The sequence below is a fragment of the Calidris pugnax genome, unplaced genomic scaffold (genome assembly GCF_001431845.1).
Source record: "Calidris pugnax isolate Ruff unplaced genomic scaffold, ASM143184v1 scaffold134, whole genome shotgun sequence".
Classification (NCBI taxonomy): domain Eukaryota; kingdom Metazoa; phylum Chordata; class Aves; order Charadriiformes; family Scolopacidae; genus Calidris; species Calidris pugnax.
This window is the reverse complement of record NW_015090873.1, coordinates 1,885,625-1,910,668: the sequence shown is the minus strand read 5'-3', so window position 1 is coordinate 1,910,668 and position 25,044 is coordinate 1,885,625. Positions and strand designations below refer to the sequence as shown.

The 25,044-nt window shown below is 36.8% G+C and overlaps 1 protein-coding gene across 4 annotated transcripts in view; it reads left to right on the top strand.

Moving 5' to 3' along the window:
* MEF2A (myocyte enhancer factor 2A) overlaps positions 1-25,044 on the top strand; it is a 50,690-nt gene that overhangs the window by 16,469 nt on the left and 9,177 nt on the right. The window contains exons 2-7 of one of the 4 annotated variants that reach the window (XM_014946102.1): positions 5,913-6,050; positions 9,181-9,400; positions 9,616-9,675; positions 19,040-19,230; positions 20,955-20,978; positions 24,625-24,751. In XM_014946102.1, the coding sequence (XP_014801588.1) occupies positions 5,913-6,050; positions 9,181-9,400; positions 9,616-9,675; positions 19,040-19,230; positions 20,955-20,978; positions 24,625-24,751 (760 nt within the window). Of the gene's footprint in view, positions 1-5,715; positions 5,848-5,912; positions 6,051-9,180; positions 9,401-9,615; positions 9,676-19,039; positions 19,231-20,954; positions 20,979-24,624; positions 24,752-25,044 lie in introns of all 4 variants that reach the window. The other 3 variants (XM_014946103.1, XM_014946104.1, XM_014946105.1) reach the window with 3 other exon arrangements.

The following is a 25,044-nucleotide window of genomic DNA, read 5'->3' as shown; positions in this document are numbered from 1 at the left end:
GTGTTTTTTTTTTTTTTTTTTTTTTTTTAAGCAGGCTGTGATTATCAGTGGTGGCTGAGGCAATGGTTTGCTGCTGCCAGAACAGAGAGGCTGTTCCTTCTCCCTACTTTGTGTCTGTGGTGCTCAGCCCATACACTGGAAAGCCACCTTATTCCTGCTACAACTGAAAACAAACCCAGCAAAAATAAGTTAAATAAAGAATGGCCACTATAATTTTAGTGAAGGAAAAATTACTTATTGCAGGCTCAAGCAAACATCAGGGTTGGCATAAGGGTGGTCTCTAGGATCTTAGACTTTCTGTGGTAGCAAGTTGTTGCTGTCAGTCAGGTTGTCAAATGGCACCCAGAGACTTGAGCAATTCCCTTAAAGTATGGGGAAAAAACCTTAAAGCTTGGATCCCTGCAGAGATGGAATGTAAGTGATCCTGAAGGCTATGGTATTGCTAAATAGATCTTGGGTATCCTTGGATCTCTGTTTAAGGAATGATTTCTATTTATTTCTGATCTGTAGGAAAGGCACTGTTGCAACCTGGGCTAATGGTACGGGCTTTTACATCTTATTGCTGTGAGGTGGCAACTTCAAAATCTTTTTCCTTGGTGATCTTGTCCAACCTGGGCTAATGGTACGGGCTTTTACATCTTATTGCTGTGAGGTGGCAACTTCAAAATCTTTGCCTTGGTGATCTTATAGTTATTCCCATCATGGATGACAGTGATGCTCAGTCTGGTCCTTCCTGCACAGAGCTGTGTGAGCTCCTGGTGACTCTGTTTGTGGTTGAGGAGCCTTTGGAATTTGGTGCAAGCGGGCAGCAGTGTCCTCTCCTGCTCCACTCTTGCATGGCAGCTGTAGACATCTGAAACTGCTTCATTGGTTATCCTTCTGATAAGACAAGCAGTAATGTTTGCAGTACTAGTGGAGCCCTTCTGTTACTTCAGGCCTGAGGAATACTTACACTTTTTTAAATTACAATTTTAAAAAAAGTATTTATTCCAACATTGTGCTGCTTTGCTGCTTTTCTGTGCTCTGACTGCAACACCAGAAACAGAAGTAGCCGTTGGTTTTAGGTGAAAAGTTTGCCTTTTCCCAAGGAAATAATTTTTCATTTCAGTCCTAGTCAAATTTTGGAAATGTTTTTCCTTATGATTTGGGATGAAATGTGGACTAAAATCCTCTTTGGCCAGCTCTGAGATTAAGTGCAAAAATAGAGCTGTTAACATGATACGTAGTAGCGTTGATAGCAACAACCATTTCCTTTTTGTGTAATATTACAAAAAACCCAACTCTGAAAATGTTTTGCATGAACTGACACTTTTTTGCACTTCATAACACCTTTTTGTATGTGAGGTCATCCTGATTTTGTGCTTTAAGGCAGAAAAATATTATTTCCTGAGGTGATAATGAACATAATCAAGTTCTCTACAGTTTGCCAGAGCTGGTAAGGAGCCCAGATCACTAATATCAGGAGTCATGGCTTTTTAACCACGCTCACTGAATTGAAGCACAAAACATGCAATTGTGCTCTTTTAACCATTAGCATCGTGTCCTTTCAGAGTCGAATATGAAACCCAGGATCTTTCGTGGGGAAGAGGACAGTTGGGGGCTGTCACTTCACTCCATCTCTGGTAGCAGTAATCTGTGTTTATTAGTTCAGAGTTTCTGGTTTCCAGAGCTGCTGCTGACCAATATATTGAGCCAGTGTAAGTTTGTGTGAGGGAAGCTGCGTGCAGCTGGGCTGGAACAAGCCCTCGAGAAGGTGGGGACTTGATTTCACGCTGTGGAGACTCAGCAGGCTCAAAGCTCCCTCATTTCATGTGTGTCTGTTGGATTTTGTAGAAGGAGACTTATACTAAGATACTTACACTGTGAAGGTTGAATATCATCTTTGCTTCCTCGTCGATCATACAATAAATAACTTTATTGTAATTTTGTACTCTTTGGTATCTGTATTATTTGTTTCAGTAAAATTTATGTTGAATTGTAGAGAGAAACTAATTATTCTTTTGTTGTTTTTATTTTGCAAGAAGCCCTTCTTCTGTTCCTTAAATGCTTCTTGCCAAGGCATGATTCTTTTCTTAAATTAGCAAAATGCAGTGCAATTAAAAATTACTTTGCCTGTGTGTGTGGAAGTTCAGGAAAATAGCCGGGCTCTTGTACCATGTGCTTGAGTGTAGTATTTAAACCTCTCATAGCTAGTCCAGCCATTCTCATACAATGTTTTCTAAGCTCTGCCATTAAAAAAAAAATCAGTATTAAACTAGTAGTTATAATATTTGATTATTTCAGTTTTATACAGTGGGACAAAAGCAGTTTAAAAGTTCTGGGCCATTCTGCAATGTCAAGATGACCCCAGTTGTCTGGAACTCTTGTATAGCGACTTTGTATGTCACACAACTGTATCGTTGTGTTTGCTCGATTCTTTTAAAAAAGGATTTCATACCTGCCTTGGTTCATCATAAATACTTTGCGTTATTTTCTGACAAAAATCAGTGCTTTTCTCTCATCATTTAGTTACTCCCATCTAATATCAAAGCTGCACAATCTCAGTTACTGTAGGCACAATATAACATTGGCAAACATGTTGGAACAATTTCCAGTAATTTTGCCTAAGTCTTAGAGGAAGTGAAAAGTAACGCAGATTAACTCAAAAGGCTACACATTCCCTTAGATGATAAGACTTAACACCAGAAGGTAATTGCAGTGAGCATCCAATAGCATTGAAATTTAATGTTCTTTTTCCCTCTTGTTGTAGTGAGAAAACTTATTTTCTGTATTTATTAGCCTCAACTGCAAAAATTCCAATTTTTATTCTAAACAAGGGTGTGTATCACAGCAGAGAAACAGAACTCTGTTCATATTAAACAAATATTATTTGGTCTCACTAACTGGTATTCCCCCCTCCTTATCTCCGGAGTTAAAATCTCAGTCTGCGTGATAACATCCTGGCAATAGCTCAGGGATGGCGAGTTATTTACGTTAATCGGAGCAGTAACACGTTTTAGCTATAGGGAATCTGGAGGGTGGAGTCAGCCCTTGTTTCTGGAGCTTGGCTTCCCTGGAGGTTGGCTTCCCTGCACCCTCACCGAGCTGTTCCCAGCAGCCGTGGCCTCCCGTGTGTTCCCTCGGGCACGGGCCGTTATCGCGGCTCTCCCCGCAGCCCCGCAGGGAGCTGAGCCTGGGCTGGCTGGCGTAGGCTTCGCCTGGCCCTGTCAACAGATTACAGCATTCCACTTGTTAGTACGAGCCGCCCAGCAGAAATGTTTTACTATTATGTTACTGGGCAATGATAAAGTTGGCAGGCTTTTTATGGTTAGGTCCTCAAAGTGGCAGTTCGTGTTTTAGCGATAAGGAGACAGAGCTTTGGATATCAGACCCAGACTTACTATCTCGAACAGTGAACTGTGGCTTAAATCCTTCCACAATGACAGGAACCCCATCTGGAGTGAAGGTTTCCAGAATCTTAAACGGGAGATACTGAGGCATTTTCCTTCCTCATGAGTCAAAGCAGAGTTAACCCCATTGTTATCAAAAATAAAAATAACCGGTCTCCAAGAGGAAGGATGCATTTTTATATTTAATTAAATCTCTTCCTTTATATTAGAACTTCAAGTATGATTTTCAGACAGACCCGGGAGCATGAATTGGCAGCATTAAAGCTTAGAAGCTTTCACTGGATTGTTTTAGAATATTGAAAGGAGCGCTAATGAAACTCTCATGCTGCAGGATTTAAAATTGCTCTAATTTTTTCTTAAAGCAGATGAACTAGACAGTACGTGTATTTATTTCTTGCAAGATCTTTCTTTGTAGTATCTAAATGCAGCTTCTAATCATTTCTTGGGCACGGTGTATACATGTTGACGCTGAGCACCATGTAAAGACATATTTGGATTCTATTTAGAGATTTCTGTGGGTTGCGGGGGTTAAGTGTAATCCAGATTATACAGTGTTAACATTTTTCCTACTGATATCAAAGTGTGGAAGGACTGGCAGGCTGACTTGTTAGGAAGGGCTGGGAGAGGGATAACAGGCTTCGACCTTGAGAGGCCGAGCAGCCGGCCCTTGTATGGCCAAGTCCCCGTCCGTGTCCAGCTGATTGGGCAGAGGAGCAGGATCGGTGCCGTGACAGGTGCTGGAGGAACCTACACCTGTTTTCCCCATATGCTGATTTAGTGATTACATTTTTGTGGGAGTTCCAGATACTGTGTGGGATACGTAGAGCAAGCCAAGAAACTTGAGAAGGAATTATAGCTTATGGTGACCTGTGATATTAAAGAATTTCAGACGGCGTAATTGAATTTTCAAGTGCTGCTTTAAAACTGAAATAGAAATAGGCAGTATTTTGCATATATATGAATACTGAGAAGGTCTTCTGTACTTTTTATTGTACTAAAAATTACTAAAAGTGCTGATCAATACTGTAGTCTAAAACAAAACATAGTTGTACTAAAAATTACTAAAAGTGCTGATCAATACAGCACTAAAACAAAACATAGTTTGTTTTTTTAATCAGAAATTCAGTGTGTTATGGAAACACAGCTTCTATAGGAAAACAAATGCAATTTCTTTTTGGTGCTGAGACTGTCAGCTTGCAGATTTCAAATCTTGAGGGTTTTTACTGTAAAATTAATATAATATAGATAATTTCTCACAATAAGAAAACACACAACCCCTCCTTATGCCTATATAGTCCTACTGCTGTCCTATGTACTGCTAATGTGTATTTGTTAAAAAATGTATATTCCTTTGAGGCTTCTTTAAAACATAAAAGATTTCTCCATAGGTAATATGTTAAATCTGGTTTTGTTATAAATGAGAACTTGTAAAGAAAGACTCCCAATTGTGTAATAGGGTGAAAAAAGAAAAACAACAAGGAATACAAATATCTTTCAAAATTTGGTTACGAGACCTGTGGTTTCACATCCTTTCTTTCAGTAGTTTATTTGTAATGCCTAGATTGCAGACAAGTTTGGTTGTTTTTTTTTTTCCAGGGGATGTTGATGTGAGTTCTCCATCAGAAAACAGGAAGTAGCCTAATAAAGCAGTTCCATCAAGTTAGTGTAAAGGAGTCTGAAAAAAACCTTATATTTAGCAACCTAAGTCATGTTAGAGAGGGATTATGTAATTTCTTTTTATACTTTTTTTTTGCAGTTCTTGTTATCATGCAGGATGACAGAACTGCAGGAAAATCCTGCCTTTATAAGCTGCTGAGAGTGTTACATATATTTGCGTACTGCGCTTTTTGAATTCAATCGAAAATTTTAGCCACTGTATTTCTCAGAATTTAATTGTATGCTCTTTAAAAATGTGAATATTAAAATTAGGATGCTAAAATAAATTTATTAAAGATCCAGTGAACTGGCTTTTAATTTATATTGACGACATTAACTCCTTTGGCATAGGCTTGAATGTTCCTTGTATGTCAGGTAACTTCATCAGCCAGTATCTAAGAATGGTTTTGCATAGAACAGTGGAGAAATGAAGTGGGTGGAGGTTAAAGTTACCCCTGAGATGGCACCTGGGAGAGTGTCTGCCTCTAGGTGAACCCTTTCTTTGTGTGTACTATGTCACTATTTTGAAAGACTAAACCTGTCTGTTGAACAGTGAGTTTTGTATGTGAAAGTTTCATGTAGTTTCAGTGGCTCTGAATGATTCAGTAGTATACAAAGCTTCTTGGCAAGTTAGTATGATTTGTATGTGAATTTTCCAATTGTATTTCAGACCTTAAGAAAGAAAGGCCTTAATGGTTGTGAGAGCCCTGATGCTGACGATTACTTTGAGCACAGTCCACTATCGGAGGACAGATTCAGCAAACTAAATGAAGATAGTGATTTTATTTTCAAGCGAGGCCCTGTAAGTACTTTTATTTTATCTCTACTTTTTATTTGTTGATCCTTTTTATTAACTTCATTATTTAGGCTCTGAACAAGAAGGAACACAGAGGGTGCGACAGCCCGGACCCTGACACTTCATATGTGCTCACGCCACATACAGAAGAAAAATATAAAAAAATTAATGAAGAGTTTGATAATATGATGCGGAATCATAAAATCGCAGTGAGTACTAAAGTATGGTTTGTGCTTCTATTACGTGCATGAGAATTTTCACAGTGTTTGCTTACCACTGAAAACCACTGCAAAGACAACAGGATGTAATGGTTTGAAAAGGGAATATATGCTTTTGAGGAAAAATGAGGTGCTGATACTTGATCTTGTTCAAATACATTTTATCTTAAAGAAAAGGATTTATCACTAGCTTCTCTCTTGCACACTCTGTTTTTCATACCTTGTGAACATGAGGTAACATTTCTAAATTTCAGGAACCTAGCTGCATTGCCTAATCCTACCTAAAACATTTTTATAAAGATAAATTTTGGTGTGGGATGTAGGATAGTTTATTTACATCTTGTAGCTCTTCATCTGTTAATCAAGATTTTGCAATATGTTACAAGCGGGCAAATAAAATTAGATTCATTTTTTCATCAAATCAGTATCAAATCATAAAAAACTGGTGCACAATGGGAGCCTCAAAAGATTGTCGTCTTACTCCTCTTGAAATTCCAACAGATATTTCCATGGGCACTGAAAAGATCTTTGAAAATTTTTGTCCCAACTGCCTAATCCATTTGTAGCCATAAGTCACTTGATTATTTCAGAAAGATGTGATCTCCTATCCCGTAGTGTGATCCAGAGGATCTTTTTTTTTTTAAGTGTTACCTGATTAAAAAAATGACACTTTCATTGCGTGAACGCCATGTATTTACTGGGCAGATGGTTCATGTTCTCAGTTTCATACGTTCTCTTCAGTTTTGGGGTCTAAGACTCTAGTGTAAAAGGACTCTTGGAAGAGAACTTTTGGACTCCAGACCTCAAGTAGTTTGAGGATAACAGTAGTGTGGATTTTGCATGTTTTTCATGACATTTAATTTCTATCTACAAAAAACAATTAATGTTGAGTATTAGAGGGGAAGTATTTTCTAAGAAAACTAATGCAGAGCTCTGCCACAGCCTTTAAAATTTTTAAACATTGCAAATCTTGTAGCAATTAAAGTAAATGGACTGGCTAGGTTAATCGGCACAGACCCTGGGGTAATTGAGTAGTGTGTCCCCACATGACTTGCTGATTACAGAATTTATTTCATTGTTCAGAGCAATAAGACGATCTCTGGGGAGTTAACAGCAAACTGACATTTGTGACACCCAGCATCACTTCTTTTAGCAAGTTCTTTATATTTGAATGAGGCCAATACCTTTTGTTCCTGATTTGTTTTGAAGCTTTTGATATTCAACACTTCTGTGTTGAGACATCATTGGGCCTCATGTCTCAGTATGATACAGTGAAATTGCTCTCCCTTGATTTTCTGTGGTCTTCATGAACAGCCTAAATTGTCTGTGTGAACAGCAGTGTAAATAAAAAAGGCAACATTATTTTTTTAGCCGTATAGTTCTGTATTTATAGCTTAATTCAGACCTGTTACGGTTTTATTTCCAGTACTTAAGGGCCTGTATAAGAACATAATTTCTTTTGTTCTAGTGCACTCATTACTGTCAAAGGATAGCAATGAGGCAAAGTGTGAAGAATTCAGTCATAACCAAATGAGTACCATAGATGGGCAGAGGCAGCCTTTATTGTAAGGTGTGGGGGGAAGCTGTCATTTATTACTTCTATATTGAGAAACCTACAGAAAAAAATGTTCCATCTGTTAGCTTCTAGCATTGTTTTAAGTGTACTTCAGGTATTTCAAGTTTAGTTTGAGTTACTTCACTGCATGCTGTTTAAAAAAAAAAAAAACCAACCTTTTTTTTTTTTTAAATACTAAATCGTTTCTTGAAGTAGTTTCCCGTGAAAACAAATACCAGTAGAGGTTGTCATTAGTTAGATACTGTGAATGATTTGCTAGCATTACGTCACTGTGCTTCATTACTTTTTCCTTCCATCTCTGCCAAAAATTGATAATTATTCTTAGGAATGCTTCGGCAGGGACACTGTCATTGGCTCTCAGTAGTACTAAGAGATTTTGGTTCTTGTAGAAAATGTATTATGCTCTTTTTGTTAGTATAGTTAATGTTGTATGTCTAATATTAATCAAAATTGTTGTACAGAAGTATTATTCTAAGTAAATTTTAAGCTGCACGTGATAAAAGTGCATCTTTTTAAGTATACTTGCTAGGTCATGAATGTTTGTTGTCTGCACTTGACCTCTAAATCAAAACTATTATCTCCCTGTTCTGTCAATAAATAGTACTGAATTTTTACCCTTAAATTGTACCTGTCACAGTTTTGTTTCCAGTAATTGTGAGAGTTGTGAAAGAAAATAGTCCCTTTTGTTTCAGAAACTCGTCACTGTCAAGGGATAGGAATGAGACAAAGGCCAGAGAAGTTAGTCATAAGCAAATAAGTACCATAGATGGGCAGGCATCTAAGCTTTTGATTCAAATAGTTGTTGAATAACAAACATATATACTTCAGAAAAGTAGTTGCCTTTTAAATAATGCTGTAAAAATTATAATTTTAAAAAATGAGATTTGCAAAAAAAAAGATGAAGTGGTTATTCCAAGTGGGAGTTTATGTAACGGCTCAGAATAATGAGTTGAAATGTTTAGATTCAAGGTACTGAACTTAGTGAATTTCTGTTTACTTTCTTTAGTCTGTTGAAAAAGAGAAAGTTTTATAAATTTATAGCAATACTTTGGCAAGGTTATTAATAGAAAATGTCATTACTAACTTTTTCTTCTTTGTGTAATAACTGACTTTATAATGTGCATGTTTATGCTTACATTTGGAAGGTGCAATTGTTCATTGATTTGTAGACATGTTTAACTTGTCGTTGCTTTGTAATAATCCAAATTAACTGATAAATTTGTACTTCTGAGCTTGCAAATTCATATGAATATCTTTTTATATTTTTTTTTTCTATTTGAACTTTCAGTATTTTAGAAGTTTGAGTAATTATTTTGGAACTGTATTTACGTGATGTATAAGTGTTTAACACCGTACTCTACAAAAAATGGATGTTTTAAAATTACTGTATGCTTGATATAGTTTAAAAACTAACAATTTTTTTTTTTTTCACTTGAGTAATTCTTGGAAAACTTTAATGTGTATTTTTATAATGTGCTGTTTCTGCAAATGTAGTTAATGCTAATGCTGTTGTCTTGTGTGTGTTCCTTGTCCTCTTTCCTCCAGCCTGGCTTGCCTGCTCAGAACTTCTCGATGTCGGTTACGGTTCCAGTGTCCAATCCCAACACTTTAACCTACAGTAACCCAGGGAGTTCCCTCGTATCCCCATCGCTGGCAGCCAGTTCATCGTTAACGGACACGACCATGCTCTCCCCACCTCAGACCACCCTGCATCGCAACGTCTCACCTGGGGCTCCTCAGAGACCACCAAGTACTGGCAACGCAGGTAAGATTTCAGTACCGTTGTGCTTTCCTTTCATATACCCTCTTTTTTTTTTTAAATTAAAAAACTCACAAACAAGCTAAAAAAACGAGTAACAAGTTCCTAGTAGTATCGGTGCATTTTTTTTTTTAATGACCTAAGTTTTTAAGTACAAAATATGTATGTATGATACTTTAATGAGAGCAAGTTAGTTTAATGCTCTGGCTTATTTTTATTAGGTGGAATGCTGGGGACAACTGACCTCACAGTGCCAAATGGAGCTGGTACCAGTCCAGTTGGTAAGTGTGGTGTCATGTTTTTGTTAAAAAATAGTATTGTGGTTTCGGTTTCACAGTTATTCAAAAGCAATTTTTTATTTTGACTCCTTTGCAAAAGGGGTTGTGGAAGAACAGAGGTCGTAATTTTCTTAGTTGCCTTTTAATTGTAAAGTCTTGTAAATTCTTATCAAGTGTTTAACTTTTTACTGCCTTGCCCCTTCCACTTCAGTACTATTTGCACTTTTTATTTAGTGGTTTCCAGTAGTAGCATGCTGCTCTTGCTTTTGTGTTTCTCTACAGCTGTAATTACAGCACTCTAAAGAGATCTTACATTCACAAAATTTCTTATTTTGTATAAAATTCACTGCACTTATTAATCTATTACAGTAAAGACAACTCAGCTGTGTTCTCAACTTTAGTATTCACAAGACCTGGATGTTTGATACTGGTTGTGGTGCCAATCAAAATGAAGAAAATACAGACCGTATTGTTTGTATTGCCATGTGTATCTTGCTAATTATTTTCTAGCAGTTACACAAAGAAAGCAATAAATTTTGGAAGCTGATCGCTAGGTTCTGTCTTAATTTTGGAAGATGATCAGAAATTCTTTCAAAAACAAATTGGCGATCTTGCCAAAAATAAAATTAACAGTATTTTTTTTTATCTTCAGTAAAAAGATACGGTAGCACTTTTTCATTTAAATAATGTTTTGTCTCCCCAAACAAAATCTGGTGATCTGATAAAAGGGCAGGCAACCACTGAAATTTGTAACACTACGAAAGACAAAATAAATGATGGTTCACCCAATTCCTTGATGTTCCTTCCATTCCTTAAGATGTCTTGGTAATTGAAGGTCAATTTTGGAAATACGTGTAACTCGCCGTGGTATGTGTTCATAGCAGGGAATTAGAGAAGCAACTGTTGACCTTTCAGTATTTGCCCACTGGCAAATTGTGGCAACTGGGGAAAAGTTCTTTGAACACAAAGTCAGGCAATTGAATTTATGAATAGAAAATGCTGCAACTACAAGGCTGAAAGCACAGGATTGACTTTCCACTCTTTATCCATTCTTTGGCCATGTGCAGCAAAGATATAAAATATTAAAAGTGTGGTTTCTATTGGGTAAGCAGGATTTTAAATGGAGGAAACTTCCTCAGTTGGAGAAAGATGACTATTTTTAGAAACTGTGGAGGTCAGGTGTTGATTTCCATAGTATTTCTCAATTCAGACTAAATAAGTTTATTATCAAGCTGTTTCAGGCCTCTTTTCCCAAATCAGGCTTTAGTAACAGCAGCCTCAGACTTAACTCCTCCTTTCAAGAAGCGAATAAAACAGTTGTTTACAGCAGTTGCTATAGAATATTAAACTCTAGAAATACCCAGTTACAGCAGCTTGGTGAACATATTTAATGCAGCAAAATGTTTTCCTTCTTGCATTTATTAATAGTTTATGTGAAAAGTCAAAATGCATCGCTTATCTCTTACTTTCCAGAACATCGCACCCAAAATGTTATACATATACCCACTCACTTCTAGAAAGATTTTTCATGCAAGTAAGAGTTGTGGCTGTACAGGAACAGTGGAACATCTATAAGTACCTCTAGCAAAACTCAAATACTCGGTTAACACCAGAATGCTAAGCCACAGAGTACCCAAAGCTGTCAGAGCTCCACTTCCTACTAGAATATGGTGTGGCTTCTTTTAAATACTGTTAGGTGCACAGTAACTTTCTCAATTGCAACCAAAATCAAGACACTATACAGAACCAGATTAAGTAAATCTGTAACTTGTCAATTTGAGCTTGACAGCTGCCATCGAAGTGTATCAAGTTAATTATGTCTGCAGACAACAATGGGTTTAGTTTCTTGCTACGTTTATGGTAGAATTCACTTTAAGCCCCCATATTTTCTTCTTTTAGCTTTCAGTCTTTTCTTTTAAACTTCTCAGGAATGGAGAATTCTCCTATGGATATAGTTGTGACAGGTCACGTGTCAATTTTGCAGCTCTCCAGTTATAGGAGAGATGTCATAAGATAAAGATGGAGTACTGGCATACCTGTATTCCCAGATATTCTTAGATATAAAGGAAAACCTCAAGTCTTGCTCAACATTAGGAAGTTTTGAGCATTGGAGATTTTGTTCTCTTTTCATTGAAAGATACTTATACGCCTTTATCTCTGAGTAAAAAGCAAGTAGTGGTTATCTTGCATTGTTGGGACACAGTTCAAACAAAGATGTTGCATAAAATGGCTCATGTTCAGTTCACATGAATCTCTTTCTCAAGTCCTGTGTAACTTCATTGGAATAGATATGATTTGCTTTAGCAGTCGATCTGCCAACTTAACAGTTTTTCTCTGGAAAATAACTGAGTAAAAATATCTGTGTGTTGTAACAAAGATTGGTAGGTGGGTTTTTTTGATGTCTAGAGCAGAAAAATTTGTGATTATTTTATAATAATGAGAGCTTATTTCACATGCAGCTGTCATAACCCTAAAAAAGCATTTTTATTTTTAAATACTTTTAAAATTTTACCCACCACATATAAAACACTTGCTGAAATTTTTATGTGGCAAGTATATCAGTTTTGAGAGGGGAAAAATTTCCAGTGACCACATATAAAACACTTGCTGAAATTTTTACGTGGCAAGTATATCAGTTTTGAGAGGGGAGAAATTTCCAGTGTTAAAAATACTGTTTGCTTTTGAGCTAATTGGTTTTTTCCTGTTAATTAGATCAAATGTTTTGGAACTAGAATTTTCATGATCCTGTTGCCCATGGCCAGTGTAAAACCCTGTTCAGTTTGTGATCAGCATCTAATATGCTTCAAGAATCTCATATCACCAGGATGTGTACATCTTGCTATTTGTTGTCAACATCATCATGGCTTGAGCACATGCTGGATGTCTGTATTACCCCTTTCAAAAGGCTGTGGATTCTAATTCGGCCAAGTATCACCTCGCTTGCTCTGAGTACCCAAATATGGGGGAGAGTTTCTTTGACTTGGAACTGAAAGGACTTGATGGATGGATCATTTTCTGATTTGTCATGAGGAGATTTGCTTCGCTGTGTTCCAGTAGATTCAGTATTATACCTTGAATAATCCAGAAGTTGCCAATGAAGTGCACTTTCAGTGAAGTTGTCCCATCCTTGAGTACTCTGTGATTCAAAAGGGCTCAAAAGAAGTATCATTGTTACCCAATCCCTACTTTTTCTTCTGTAACTTTCATATATGGTGTTGAGCTAGAACCATGCAAAGGATCTGAACTGCTTTCATTGCCACGGTTGCATGAAAACCATGAACCCTGAGACCTTTGGACAAAGATGAGCTCCCTAAGTTCTTCCCAGTCATAAGTGATTTTGAAGGAGCCGTTGGAAGTAGAGGTTCTTTATGATTTTGCAAGGGCACAACAGTATCTGTCTATACTACATCAGTGAAGTAACTCTTCTAATCAGTAATGCAGCTTATGGACCCAGTTAATCTTCAGGGAAATTAGCTTTCCTCTTATAATTTTATCATCAGGAGAACAGATAAGAAAGTTCTAGTCTTCTTGAGTACTGAACTCCTCTGTGTTCCAAAGCTGTATCTTCTCTAATGTGCTCACTAATCTTCAGATTCAGAGAATGTTCAGTAACTTTAGGAATATTGAATTTCTTTGGAATAGAGCTGAAGGATATACCAGCTTGAAAAACTGCCTTTCTCTGATCTTTAGGATTACACAGGTAAATACAACACTCAGTGTTTGACCCTTCTCCAAGGAAAAAGTTGAAGGATCCTTGAAGAACACTGAGAACAGCCTTTTTAGTCTTAGAAGCTTCCAAGCTTTCCTGGAGGAAAAGGAGGACTGAAATGGACTGCAGACCAGCTGGTTCACAGGGCTGCAGGCTGAACCCTTTTCCTTTGCTAGATGCTGTCAGCACATAACAAAGTTTGATCCATCCATCATCCTCTGATTAGATCAGCTCGAAGTGAGCTGAGATCAGCATAAAAAATATGCTGGTAGAAGAAAGCATTTGAGGTGTCTTTATATATATATATATATTTGTAGCAAGATCTCCTTGGAAACCACCCATCCACATGTGGTCTGTCCAGCCCCTGAACTCCCCTTAGATTTTAGTTGAAATTCATATATGATGTATGTTCATTGTCTTACCATAACTTCTGATTTACTAAGAGGTACAAGACAATTCTTGTTCGAATGTGCCACACATAGCAAATTATCACTCTCCCAGCTGGATTAAAGTATTGCAGTATATGTTTTTGTGAAATCTCAACACTTGCATAATGTCACCTTGCCCAGGCTACAACAGTGCACATCCACAGATGTTCTAAACATAACAGTTCTGCTGGTGGTTCTTTACCATGCTTTACATTGACTTTGTATAGATACATAAAAATGAACAAGTTCAGAAAGTAGGACTCTGCTTTCATTAACTGTGAACTATTTAGTTGACAAAAGACCTTAAAGGCATTCAATTGCCACTGCTAATGTTCCACACAAAGTTGAATAACATTTAAATACAAAAGCATTATGCCTTTGTTTTAGGCTTGCTGCTGCATTTTGAATAATAACCCTTGTCTTGAAGAAGGCCCATTTAAAATCTAAATATCCTTGAAAATTGTCTCCTTTTATGTAACTTTAAGAAAAAAAGATTTTCCATCAACCTGGGAAATGAGTTTTTCAGTTTAGTAACATGAGTAAGCGTTCCCTTGACATTTAGTCATGTGTATTTCTTTTTGCTTGTTTTAATATCTAAAGTACTGTCTTAGAAGTATAAACCTTACATCAGGCATTCCAAAATCTTGCATTACTGTCAAAGGAATACTTTAATTCTAATCACAGTATTATCTGAAGTATTGATTTGTAAAGATCAGCAGAAGTACATTTATTTCAGCTATTTTCTTGAGATGGTATAGTAAAATCTTTCCAAAGCTAGAGGGGACTTAGGCTTTTTGAAATTATGGTAGAATCGACAGTGGTTTCTGTGCAAAGCTGAAAGTGCTATGAACTGCAAATGCTGGTGTTTGTTTTTTTCCTAGCTTCCACTTAAAGCTGTTGTACTAAAAAAAACTAAAATAGATTGAGCAGCTAATGCACATAGAAATGCTATTGTGGTATTAGCATGTAATACATTTGTTCCCCCACCCCCTCCAGGTCCTGTGTGTAAATGTTTTTCTTAAATAGATTTTATCTGGTCCTCTAGACACATAGTGAATCGATGGCTTATTGCAAACACAATTTCCTGTTGACTTCTAGTTGTGTGACATTTGTTGGGTTGTATGATGTCACTTGAGGTATAAATATTTGTTTACTACTACTCTTATTTTTGCTTAATCTTATCTTGTTTAGCTGCTTGCCTTCAATATTCTTCCAAAACTGTTCAGTTTCTCCAAAGGTGAACCACAAAAAAAGATTAATGGCATCAATGACTATAATTTATTCCTTGAGTAGTAATAAGTACATGGAGTACTTTCCAGCCACATGTGTTCATTGTTTCAGCTGATGTGATTTATATAGTGAAATATGAGTCTGGCTCATGTAATTGCATGCTACGTCTTGGGCTGCAGGACAATAAATGAGATTAAGCTGCATTACGTTTCTGAAGACAGAATATACAGTTGTTAAAATGGGTGGGTTTTAACATTTAGCTTCAGAAAAGAAGTTATTTCAAAATGAAACATTTTCTGACTAAACAAGAAGTAGGCTAATGTACGTTGGCAATGTTTGTTATCATAAAATCTAATTAATTTATGATTCATATAATTAAGAGCTTATCATCTTTGCATTGGTGTCTGTTTTACAAATAAGTGTTTCAAAAAGGCTTTCATAGTCTGTTTTAAAGAATTGGAGTTGAATAAGTAAAAGCAGTAGAATAGTCTGTTTTAAAGAATTGGAGTTGAATAAAACTTCCGATGAAAGTAAAAGCAGTAGGCTTGTTTTACATTTACATACAATTTTATATTGTTCCCATTTTTCAGTATGATAGTATTTTTAAACATAAAGTAATTGTATTTGGGAAAGATCTATAGTGGGTGGGGTAGATACAATTTCAGTATTATACAAAATAGTAAGTAGAATTTATGGGGTTATTAAAGCCTCAGTTTGGCAAACTGCCGTATAGTTGCATCATCCTGTAATCATTATCTTTTTCTGGCTCCTGACCTTACTCTAAGAAATACCATGCTTTTAGTTATCCTTTCACTCTTCACTTGTAATTTGATTTTCTTATTAGATCATTAACAGGAAAAAAGGCTTTAAGTTTCATATTAAGAATGAATATTCTACAGCCTTATTGCAGCCCCAGCATATGACTTTTCAAATAATCAATATAGATACTTGAGTGTTTGCTAAATGTTCAATGCCTGTTGTTTATAACAAAGGGCTGTGATTAGATTAATACCCATAGTATTGCACACTTAAAACATTTATTTTTTTTTGTTTCTCCCGTTCTTAGTATATTTTTCTAAGCGCTCATTTTAAGAAATGCTCAGCCTTTTGTCAGAACAAATGCTCCGACTCTGCCCTGCTGCTGCAGAGAAGCAATGGCAAGGACTTTGTTGTTTTTGACAGCACCACTGAAAGCATGAAATGTTTCTGAAGGGTTGGCAGAGCCTTGTAATAAGGGCTGCAGGAAATGACTCTATTGGGTGTGGAAGAAAGACACTGTCCAGATTTAACACACCAGCTACCGAAATACTTGAAAACAGAGGACAGGAAATGGTATCATAGGATAGACTAAAATGCTATACAGAACTTCATTGTTTATACAAAGTGTTATTGTTCTGAAGCTTAAATTCAGCTCAGAGCACCGCAGCTTTGACATATGAAAGGTAACACTGACAGCCTAGTAAGTAATAAAATGCTATGTATTAGATTAAAGCCCAGGCTTTACTTTTTTTTTAACAGTAAGTTCTTTAAATGTTCTGGCACTTTTGATAAAAATGGAAGATACCGTTACAATTTTGTAGATATCATTTGGTGAAAGCTATGTTACTTTCTAATAATTTTTCCTCCCTCACATCTGCTTCAAATCTCCTTAATTTTTACTCTTTGTCCATTGGGCAAGATTTGTCTTGCGATATGATGCTATGCAGGCTATGCATTTAAACTAATGTTTAAACTCATTTATAATGGATAGGTATTGATGCATAACTGTATTTAACAAAACTATGATTCTATGAAAGCTGTCTCACAGTTTCAGGAACCTTAGGGACAGCACAGAACTGAATTTCTCCTTTTTGGTTGGTTGATTTTTCTGTGTGACCGAGCTGTGGCGAGGTGTCTCCTAGCAGTTAAGAGTATATTTAGCTCTAGTACGTATTCTCAGCTTCAGCCAAACTTCCCAGTCCCTCTAACTACATTTCATCGCTAACCTAGAAGCATCCCAATAAATTCTGCTGTTTTCTGCAGAGGAATGTAGATGATTTACTCATGAAATGAGGGTTTGCTGTGGTTTTTCATACAGAAGGAAGAATGTTGATATAAAAAGCTTTTTCTTCATTCTGCTGTGTTCCTTCTTTCCCTTATAACTTCTGAGTTAAATGGTAGAGTTCTCAGAAAAGGTATTCCCATACCTCCCATACAAATGCTTCAGGAAAATACTAAATTAGTATAACTCCTCCTTGCTCAGCTAGCCTTGAAAAACTCAAGGGACATATCAGATCATCCATTTATGGTCAGGTTTTGGCACAGTAGGTAGTCCACAAAGAAAGTAAATTGTGAATTTGAAATCCTGCCTTTAAAGTTGTGAATTTACTGCTCATCCATATGTCAAAGAGAATAATGTGGCTGCAAATTCCCGATTAGTAAATTCTACTTCCTTACTTTTTTTTCTTTAAAAACATTTAGCAATAACTTATTTTCCAAAAGACCTTTATAAATCTCAGTAGAATATCTTCAGATCAGCACAAGAACCTTTTTATAATTCTTAGATTAATCTTTGCTTTTTTCATTTCTGATAAAATGATACGTAGGGTTCCATTTATGGTAGACAGGGAAAAGGACTGCATTTGGCAGTTCCCCCACCATGTAACGAGGACCAGTAGTAATGGAGGAGGCTTCCTCTTTAGCATCCTGGTGAATTCACACCCAGGTTCTCACATGCTGGAGAAGAATTTTATCAGTCACCTTCACAAAGTGTTGCGCTGTTACTGATACGTGTTATTGTTCTTCGTTCTTGCTAAGCTTTTAAAGGCATTAAAAATTTTGCTATAGAAGGTAGAATCTGACACTGACAACTTTCTTATTTTAATTGCTTTTAGATTAATATGTACTTAATGTAATAAAATTGGATTGGGCATAGGGGCCTATTCAAATTAGAATAATAATACAAAATTCGTGCCAGTGTGGCGCTACAGGCTATTAGAATAGGAGACAGTGAACTTTGTGCAACAGACCTTTCCCTGAATTGTGACTATAAAGGCTGCTTTCAGAACTGCTACGTTAGTATAAACATGATCTTACTATGAATTGTATTTATTTATACGCACACATACACAAGTTCTGTAGTGTGAACTATAGGCTTCCCTGTTGTGAAATTCCCCTTGCTTAACAACTTTTTTTTCATTTGCAACTGAATAAGGTGTGTGTGTGTTGGGAATTGTTGCTATAAATATGATAAAGTCATTGGAACGTGGCTTTAATTTTTTTTTTTCAGAGAATTACATTTTTAGTGAACATGATTGGTGCTTTTGTCAGTAGAAGCCAGGACTTGAGGGCTTTGGCTTGTCTAATTCTACTTAGAATAAGTATCAGGAGTAAGGTAGAGAAAGACCTTTGTAAAACAAATTGATGGGTATAAATGATGTGTATATCTGTGTCCAGAGCTTGGAATGAATTTGAAGGGAAAGAATTTATTCCCCTTGTTGCTAAATATAATGTATTTTTGAGACCAAAATTAATTTTGAGAATAGATACTAGAGTCCTGCAGATCTTGCAGATATTTGAAGAATATATTTAGAAATAGAGACTTTAAGAGCTGATTTTTATTCTCACAGGCAACAATTCCGTATAGTTCATGTTCTGTGAGGGTGAGGATGAAGTGGGATTGTGCAAAAGCACATACTTTTTTGCAAGCTCAGCCTGGAGGAACTTCAAAGGGCAAAATGAAAAAGCACAACAGATGTTATTAGAAATAGTTCTTTGACAATATGCTCTTCTCAGCGTTTAAGCTGCCACAGTGTGCCCTTGAGGTGCTATTACCTTTGTATATTGATCTTCTGATGAAAGCGGTTTTTGTTTGTTCGATTATTCAATACTGCGCCTCTTGTGAGAAGCTTGTTATTGGAAGTTTTACAAAAGAAATATTTTGTAGGTTCTACACGTGCACCAAAATTTTGTATTGCTACTTCTCTTCAGTCTTACGAAACATTTGTTTTTCCTCTTTCAGGAAATGGGTTTGTGAATTCTCGAGCTTCACCGAGTCTACTTGGAACTACTGGTGGTGGGAATGGCTTGGGCAAAGTCATGCCTACAAAGTCTCCACCTCCACCCGGAGGTGGAAATCTTGGAATGAACAATCGCAAACCTGACCTCCGTGTCGTCATCCCACCCTCCAGCAAGGGTATGATGCCGCCACTGGTAAGTTAAAACATTTATTCTATGACTGGCTTTGTAAAAATGAAGTATTCTGTCCACATGCACAGGGAGCAATCTCATCTGCTTAACGTAGGTTACAGTAAAGAAAGGTGTTTGTGTCCTGAAATTTCACTAATGAAAATCTAAGTTCTAAGTTGTTACCTTGGGAGAAGTTAATTTTGTAATCTTTTTTTTTTTTAAAGTGTAAAAGTTTAAAATATTAAGTCTGGCCTAAAGGCAGTTAGAGTGCAATTCTAGAGACATAGATTGGGATTTTGTTTTGATTTGACATCTCACTGGCTTGGTACCGAGAATTCTGTTGGTTTGGAGGATGTGGGCTTTAAAAAGGGTTATGCATTATTCTGTGGAGGAATGGCTGACCTTATTGATGTGAACTGTATTAACGTGCCCTAAAGCACATTTCGTACCTGGTTTTCCTGGGTCATAATGGTTGTGGGATATAAAATGTAGCTTCAGTGGTAATGAAAGGCTTGTTTGATGTGGTGTGCTGGAATGCAGTCTTGTGTGTCCTATGGTGGATGTTGTGTCTTCAGTGGAGGCATAAAAGAGTCATGAGGATCAGGCTCAGTTCCTATTAGTGTGCTTTTCAGTACTACTGTGCAGATTGGCATGTTGGTAGCAATGTTTGTTCAGCCTGGATTTGGAATAGCACGCCAGTTTCGTGTCAGGCATGAGGCAACCACAGCATTGGGACTGGAACAGGTCTTTCAGGAAGAGTTACTCTATTTTTCCTTTAATTTGGTTGGCCAGATCCTTTGGTCCTGGTCTTTCACTGTCATGTAGAAATTTTAAACGTCTGTGTGTACATTTTCTGTATGTGGAAGAATGAACCATAACCAAGAGTAGCAGGATATAAACAATACAAGTACTCAGTGTGTAATTCTTATTTGTTTTTAAGTTACCACAAGTGCTTACATTTGTTACTGGTATTCATGATGAATAATACAAAATTAATCCAAGTAACAAAAGCTATAATTATCCTCAGAGTAAATGATTCTTGAAGTGTTATTTTTTTCTAGGAATACTGAAGTGTAGAAGACACAGGAAATAGACTGGCTGATTATTAAAGTGAAAATTAGGCTTTTAAATTAATTAGAAATAAGATGTAAGAAGAGGATCTTGTTAATGCAGTTGTTCCAATGTTAGTAGTGTAGGTACCTATTTACTGTTGTGGCATTAAGAACAATGAGGATCTTGTTAATGCAGTTGTTCCAATGTTGTAGTGTAGGTACCTATTTACTGTTGCGGCGTTAAGAGCAATATAATATTCAACTTAGATTTTGTCTCTTTCTTTGAGGAAATTGCAAAGAGATTTCAGAGTAGAGGTGCTGGGATGGTGTGATGATTGTATGTGAAAAATATTTTGTTTCTGAGTGGATGTTTATTGGATCAGTCCAGCCAGAAACTGCTGTGCTCCTTATCTCCATGTGTTGTCAATGTGTAGCTGTGTCCTTGTTTTAACTAAGCTCTTTCTGCACAAGTTTTGCCAAAGTGTGTGTTCTTTCAGTATGGTATTTTTTTAACTGACCCGAATTATGTAAAATATTATGCTTCCTAGTAGTATTATTTACAGAATTGGGTGGAAAATTCACATTGGTAATTAAAACATAGAAAAATCCTGAAGCAGAAACGTGACTTTTTCTTTCATTTTTGAAAGCAATGCTATTTTTAGTAACTGTGTTATCCCTCTTGTTTGCTGAGTACAGTCGGAGGAGGATGAATTGGAGTTGGTGAGTTTGGGCTACTGTTTGATGAGAGAGAGCAAGATGCTGAAAATGTCTCTTACTACAGTTTTAACTGTAGTTTCGTTAAATGTTTTAAATAATTCCAGTGTTCCCTTGGTAGCAGACAAAAATACATTTGTTTTATCAAACTCAAAACCCGACCAAGTTGAAAACACATCCAAAGTCTAGTGCTTTCCATTTGTAAACTTCTATATTTTTTTTTTCCTGAAAATATTTCTGTTTTTCTTGGAGGGAACATTGGAAAAGAGCCTTACAGAGTAACTGTCCATGTGTATAGGATATTTACTGTCCTTTATCTAAAATATAAATAAGCACTTATCATCCCCTCAATTATTGGCGTATTTTTAGGAAGTGGCTTCACTCATGAAGTTCTTCAGATTGTAACACAAGCCCTGTATTACTTCTCTTATTTTCAAGGAGATTACATCATTGCTGGTGAGGTCACCTTTTTGGAGTTTAGAATTATTTCATCCTGCGTGAGATTATCAAACCACAGGGGTGTTCCCTGTTTACCAAAAGGAATAGAGAATTGCAGATGAATAATTCTACCTTTTTTCCAGTGGAAAGATATTCTGCTTTTGAAAGGAAACTCTTGGGATTTGTGTGTTTTCTATTTTTTCCAAAAGGTTTTAACATTTGGCATTCTGTCTGGAAAATAACGTAAGGCTAAAATAATTCATAACTTATTTTTAGAGCAATTTGCAAATTGTTTAGCTGCTGTAGCACAAACCATGCAGAAGATGCTGCATCAGAGTGTGATTGCAAAGACACACAAAGAAATCTGCCTATTACATACCTTGATTTGGTTTGGAACATGGACCTGTTGCTAATATGAGGCTCTAATTGCATGAAAGCATGGAAAATGTAGTGAATTAGATATATTTCTTGATAAATGCATGCTGTTGGTTGTTTTTTACCTTAAACGTGAGCAATAGATTTAAAAAAGTAAGGTGAAATGATTTTTTGAAAGTCAATGTTTGTTTTTAAGATTTATTGGAATGACTTGCAGTTATAAGCAGCTGTCATGCATGTTCTTCTCACCTTTATAGACTGTCTGGTTTCCGATGCAAGAAATAGAGCTTTAATTCAATGTAAAAACACTTAATCAAAATAGCGTTGCAATTGGAATTATGCAAAAGCACTTGAGTTAAGGTATTCCTACCTGCTAAAAATTGCTACGCTCTCTGCAGTGGGAAAGAGTGGGATTTGCTGAGGGTGGGTGGATTTCCAGCTGCTGCGTGGAGCGTGGGCCCTCTAGTGGTTTTAAAACCTGGGCTCCTCTGCTAGAAGAAAGCTCACACAAAGAAAATGTAGTAGTGGCTTCCTTAAACGTGGTAAAGAAATATGAAGTACACCTGCAATGTTACATCTCTTCTTAGGCTAATTTCTGATGCTAATGCCAGTGCCCGAAAGGAGATCCAAATCATGTCTCCAAACATCCATGCTGTGTGGCTGGAACTGAGCATTGACTATGAGAAACAGATAGGAACAGTAGCATAGCATGAAATAAAGATATTGGATTCTTCCTGTTACTACTATAATTTGCACCAGTTTAAAAAATAATTAAAAAAAAATCCTGAAAATTGTCGTGAATGTTTGGCTGAATCTCAGAGTGCAACAAATATTAGACACACCTAAATATTTCTTGGTGTCTTTTTATAGCTGAGTGTTCAGGAATTATATTCAGAAAGAAACTACCTCTAAAACCCACCTTTATTAGCCACTGTAAAAAAAAAAAAAAAAAAAAATCCCATGGGGAAATCCTTTGGTCTGGATTGTTTCCCAGTATCCTCCTTTAACTTTTCCATGATACAGTAATCCCAACTTCATAGGCTGCCCTCCAAGATAGCTTTGGAAAAAGGTCAGTTCCTGACAGATACAAAAATCAGCTCTAATAACTTATCTTTATGCCAGATAAAGTTGGTCTAGTGGAGATTTTCAGAAGTACATAAGTGATTTAAAGGGATAAATTATACAGAAAATCAGCGGGACTTTCTCTGGGAGCTCTGAAAGCAGAATTGGGTGCATTGGTGGAATAAATGCCAGGGAGCCTCCTGGTTCTTACAGGGCTCCGAGGTGGGTGTTCCACAGCAGCCGGACAGCACAGAGATCAGAAGCTGGCAGCCAGTGGAAGGTTGTAGCTAATTATAATTTGGAAGCTGTGGTACACTTCTTTCTTTAAACTGGAAAGATACAGGCCAAGGATTGATAGCCCTCAATTCACCTTCACGGGTTTAAGCTTAAAATTGAACAGAGCCGTGTTTCTCTACCTGTTCATTCCGTTATTATCAAGGAATCCTGCATTTTTAATGCTGCTCACTCTCGCAGGATCAGAGTGGAGGAAAAAAATCTAGTGCTGCAGATACTGAAATACTTGTATAGCTGTCTGAAATGAGGAAAAAATCAGTAGTAGCTTCAATCTTTTAAAGCTAGGAAATGAAACGCTACCAAATAGATGATAACCTGCTACTTTTGTAGTAATGTTTTTTCAGAGATAGAGAGCACCTTGCTTTAAAAATCTATTTTCAGCCGTTTGAAATCTAGCTCCCTTCATTAGAGATGGGTCTGTAAGAATGTAGAAACACGGAATGTAGAGACTCCTGCTACTTCTAGTATTTCAAAGACTTCTGTAGGTGAAACTAAGTAGCTATTTTTTAAAAATAAATAAAAAAAAAATGTAGCATTTCCTGTTTTTGACAGTATCTGGCCTGGCCAAATGCTAGTGAACTTCTTGTGCTGAAGAAAGGTTTAGAGTTGCCTCCATGAAGAGCAGCGTGTTCTGTGCCAGCAGCTTTGCTGTCTGGTGGCATTCACCACGGTGTTTAACACAAGGTTTTCTGAACAGCAAATCTGGTGGAAGAGCTTAATTTGAGTGATGTGTTTGCTACAGATGTTCATTCTGTTATTAAAAAGCCACCTTGAGCCTCCAGTTAGAGCAGATAATCTGAGACAATCTAGTTTAGCCATTTTTCCTGTCAGAAAGCACGGTTGCTCTGTGTGAACTCAAATGTCATTTGCTTTGAAACATATCTGCATTATAGCAAGTACTCTCTCAGTTTCTCAGGAACCATGGGAACAGCAAGATTATTTTATCACCGAGGTCTTATCAACACAAATTTAGAAGATCTCTGTGTTCCTTTCAGGACAGGTGTAGTCAGCACAGTGTCAAAACTGGCAGCTCAAATTTTGAAAATTGGATAAACAACTGGGAAGTGGGAGACTTTTCTGGTGGAACTGCATCTCACCATCTGCACTAAAACCCCTTCAAAAAACTAGGACTAAAAGCTCTTAAATCACTTAAGAACTTCTGAGAATTGTTGTGTATATCCCTAGGAAATTGCATTTATTTTTATGTTCTAGAACTCTAACACTATTGAAATCTGCATGCACGGGAAACGGACCAGTGAGCCTTAATTAATTCTTCATTTCAGTTTGCAAAGATCATTTGGGTTGTCTTGAAATGTTTTGGCTTGTTTAGAAAATCTGTCCTGACAAAAAAGGATGTATTCCTAACTGAAAAATAAAGCAAAGAAACACATTTTAATTGAATGCTATTTTTATATTAGCGCTTGATTTTTCCATTGTTCTAACTGATATCACAAGACATGCTGTTATTTTTAATCATTTATAGAATACCCAAAGGATAAGTAGTTCTCAGTCGACACAGCCTCTTGCTACCCCTGTGGTGTCTGTGACAACTCCAAGCTTGCCTCCGCAGGGACTGGTGTACTCGGCCATGCCTACTGCCTACAACACTGGTAAGCTCTCTCTTCAATAAGTGGCTCCATTTGTCAGATGTACGAGGCTTTTGTGAGTCATAAGCCCAGAAAATTTGCATTTCTGTGACACTTCACTTTATTTTCCTATACAGTTCAAATGAAGGCTCTTATTCATCAGAAATGAGCCTTTAGCTTGTAAAATGTGTAAATGTTGAGACTTAAATCAGGAAGCAGCTTTCAGTCAGTCGGGCTGTGCGCAGCTGAACACAGAGACACAGTGAAACGCGTTGCTTACAGCACTAGTAGTCAAGTATCCATCAGAGAAATGAAAT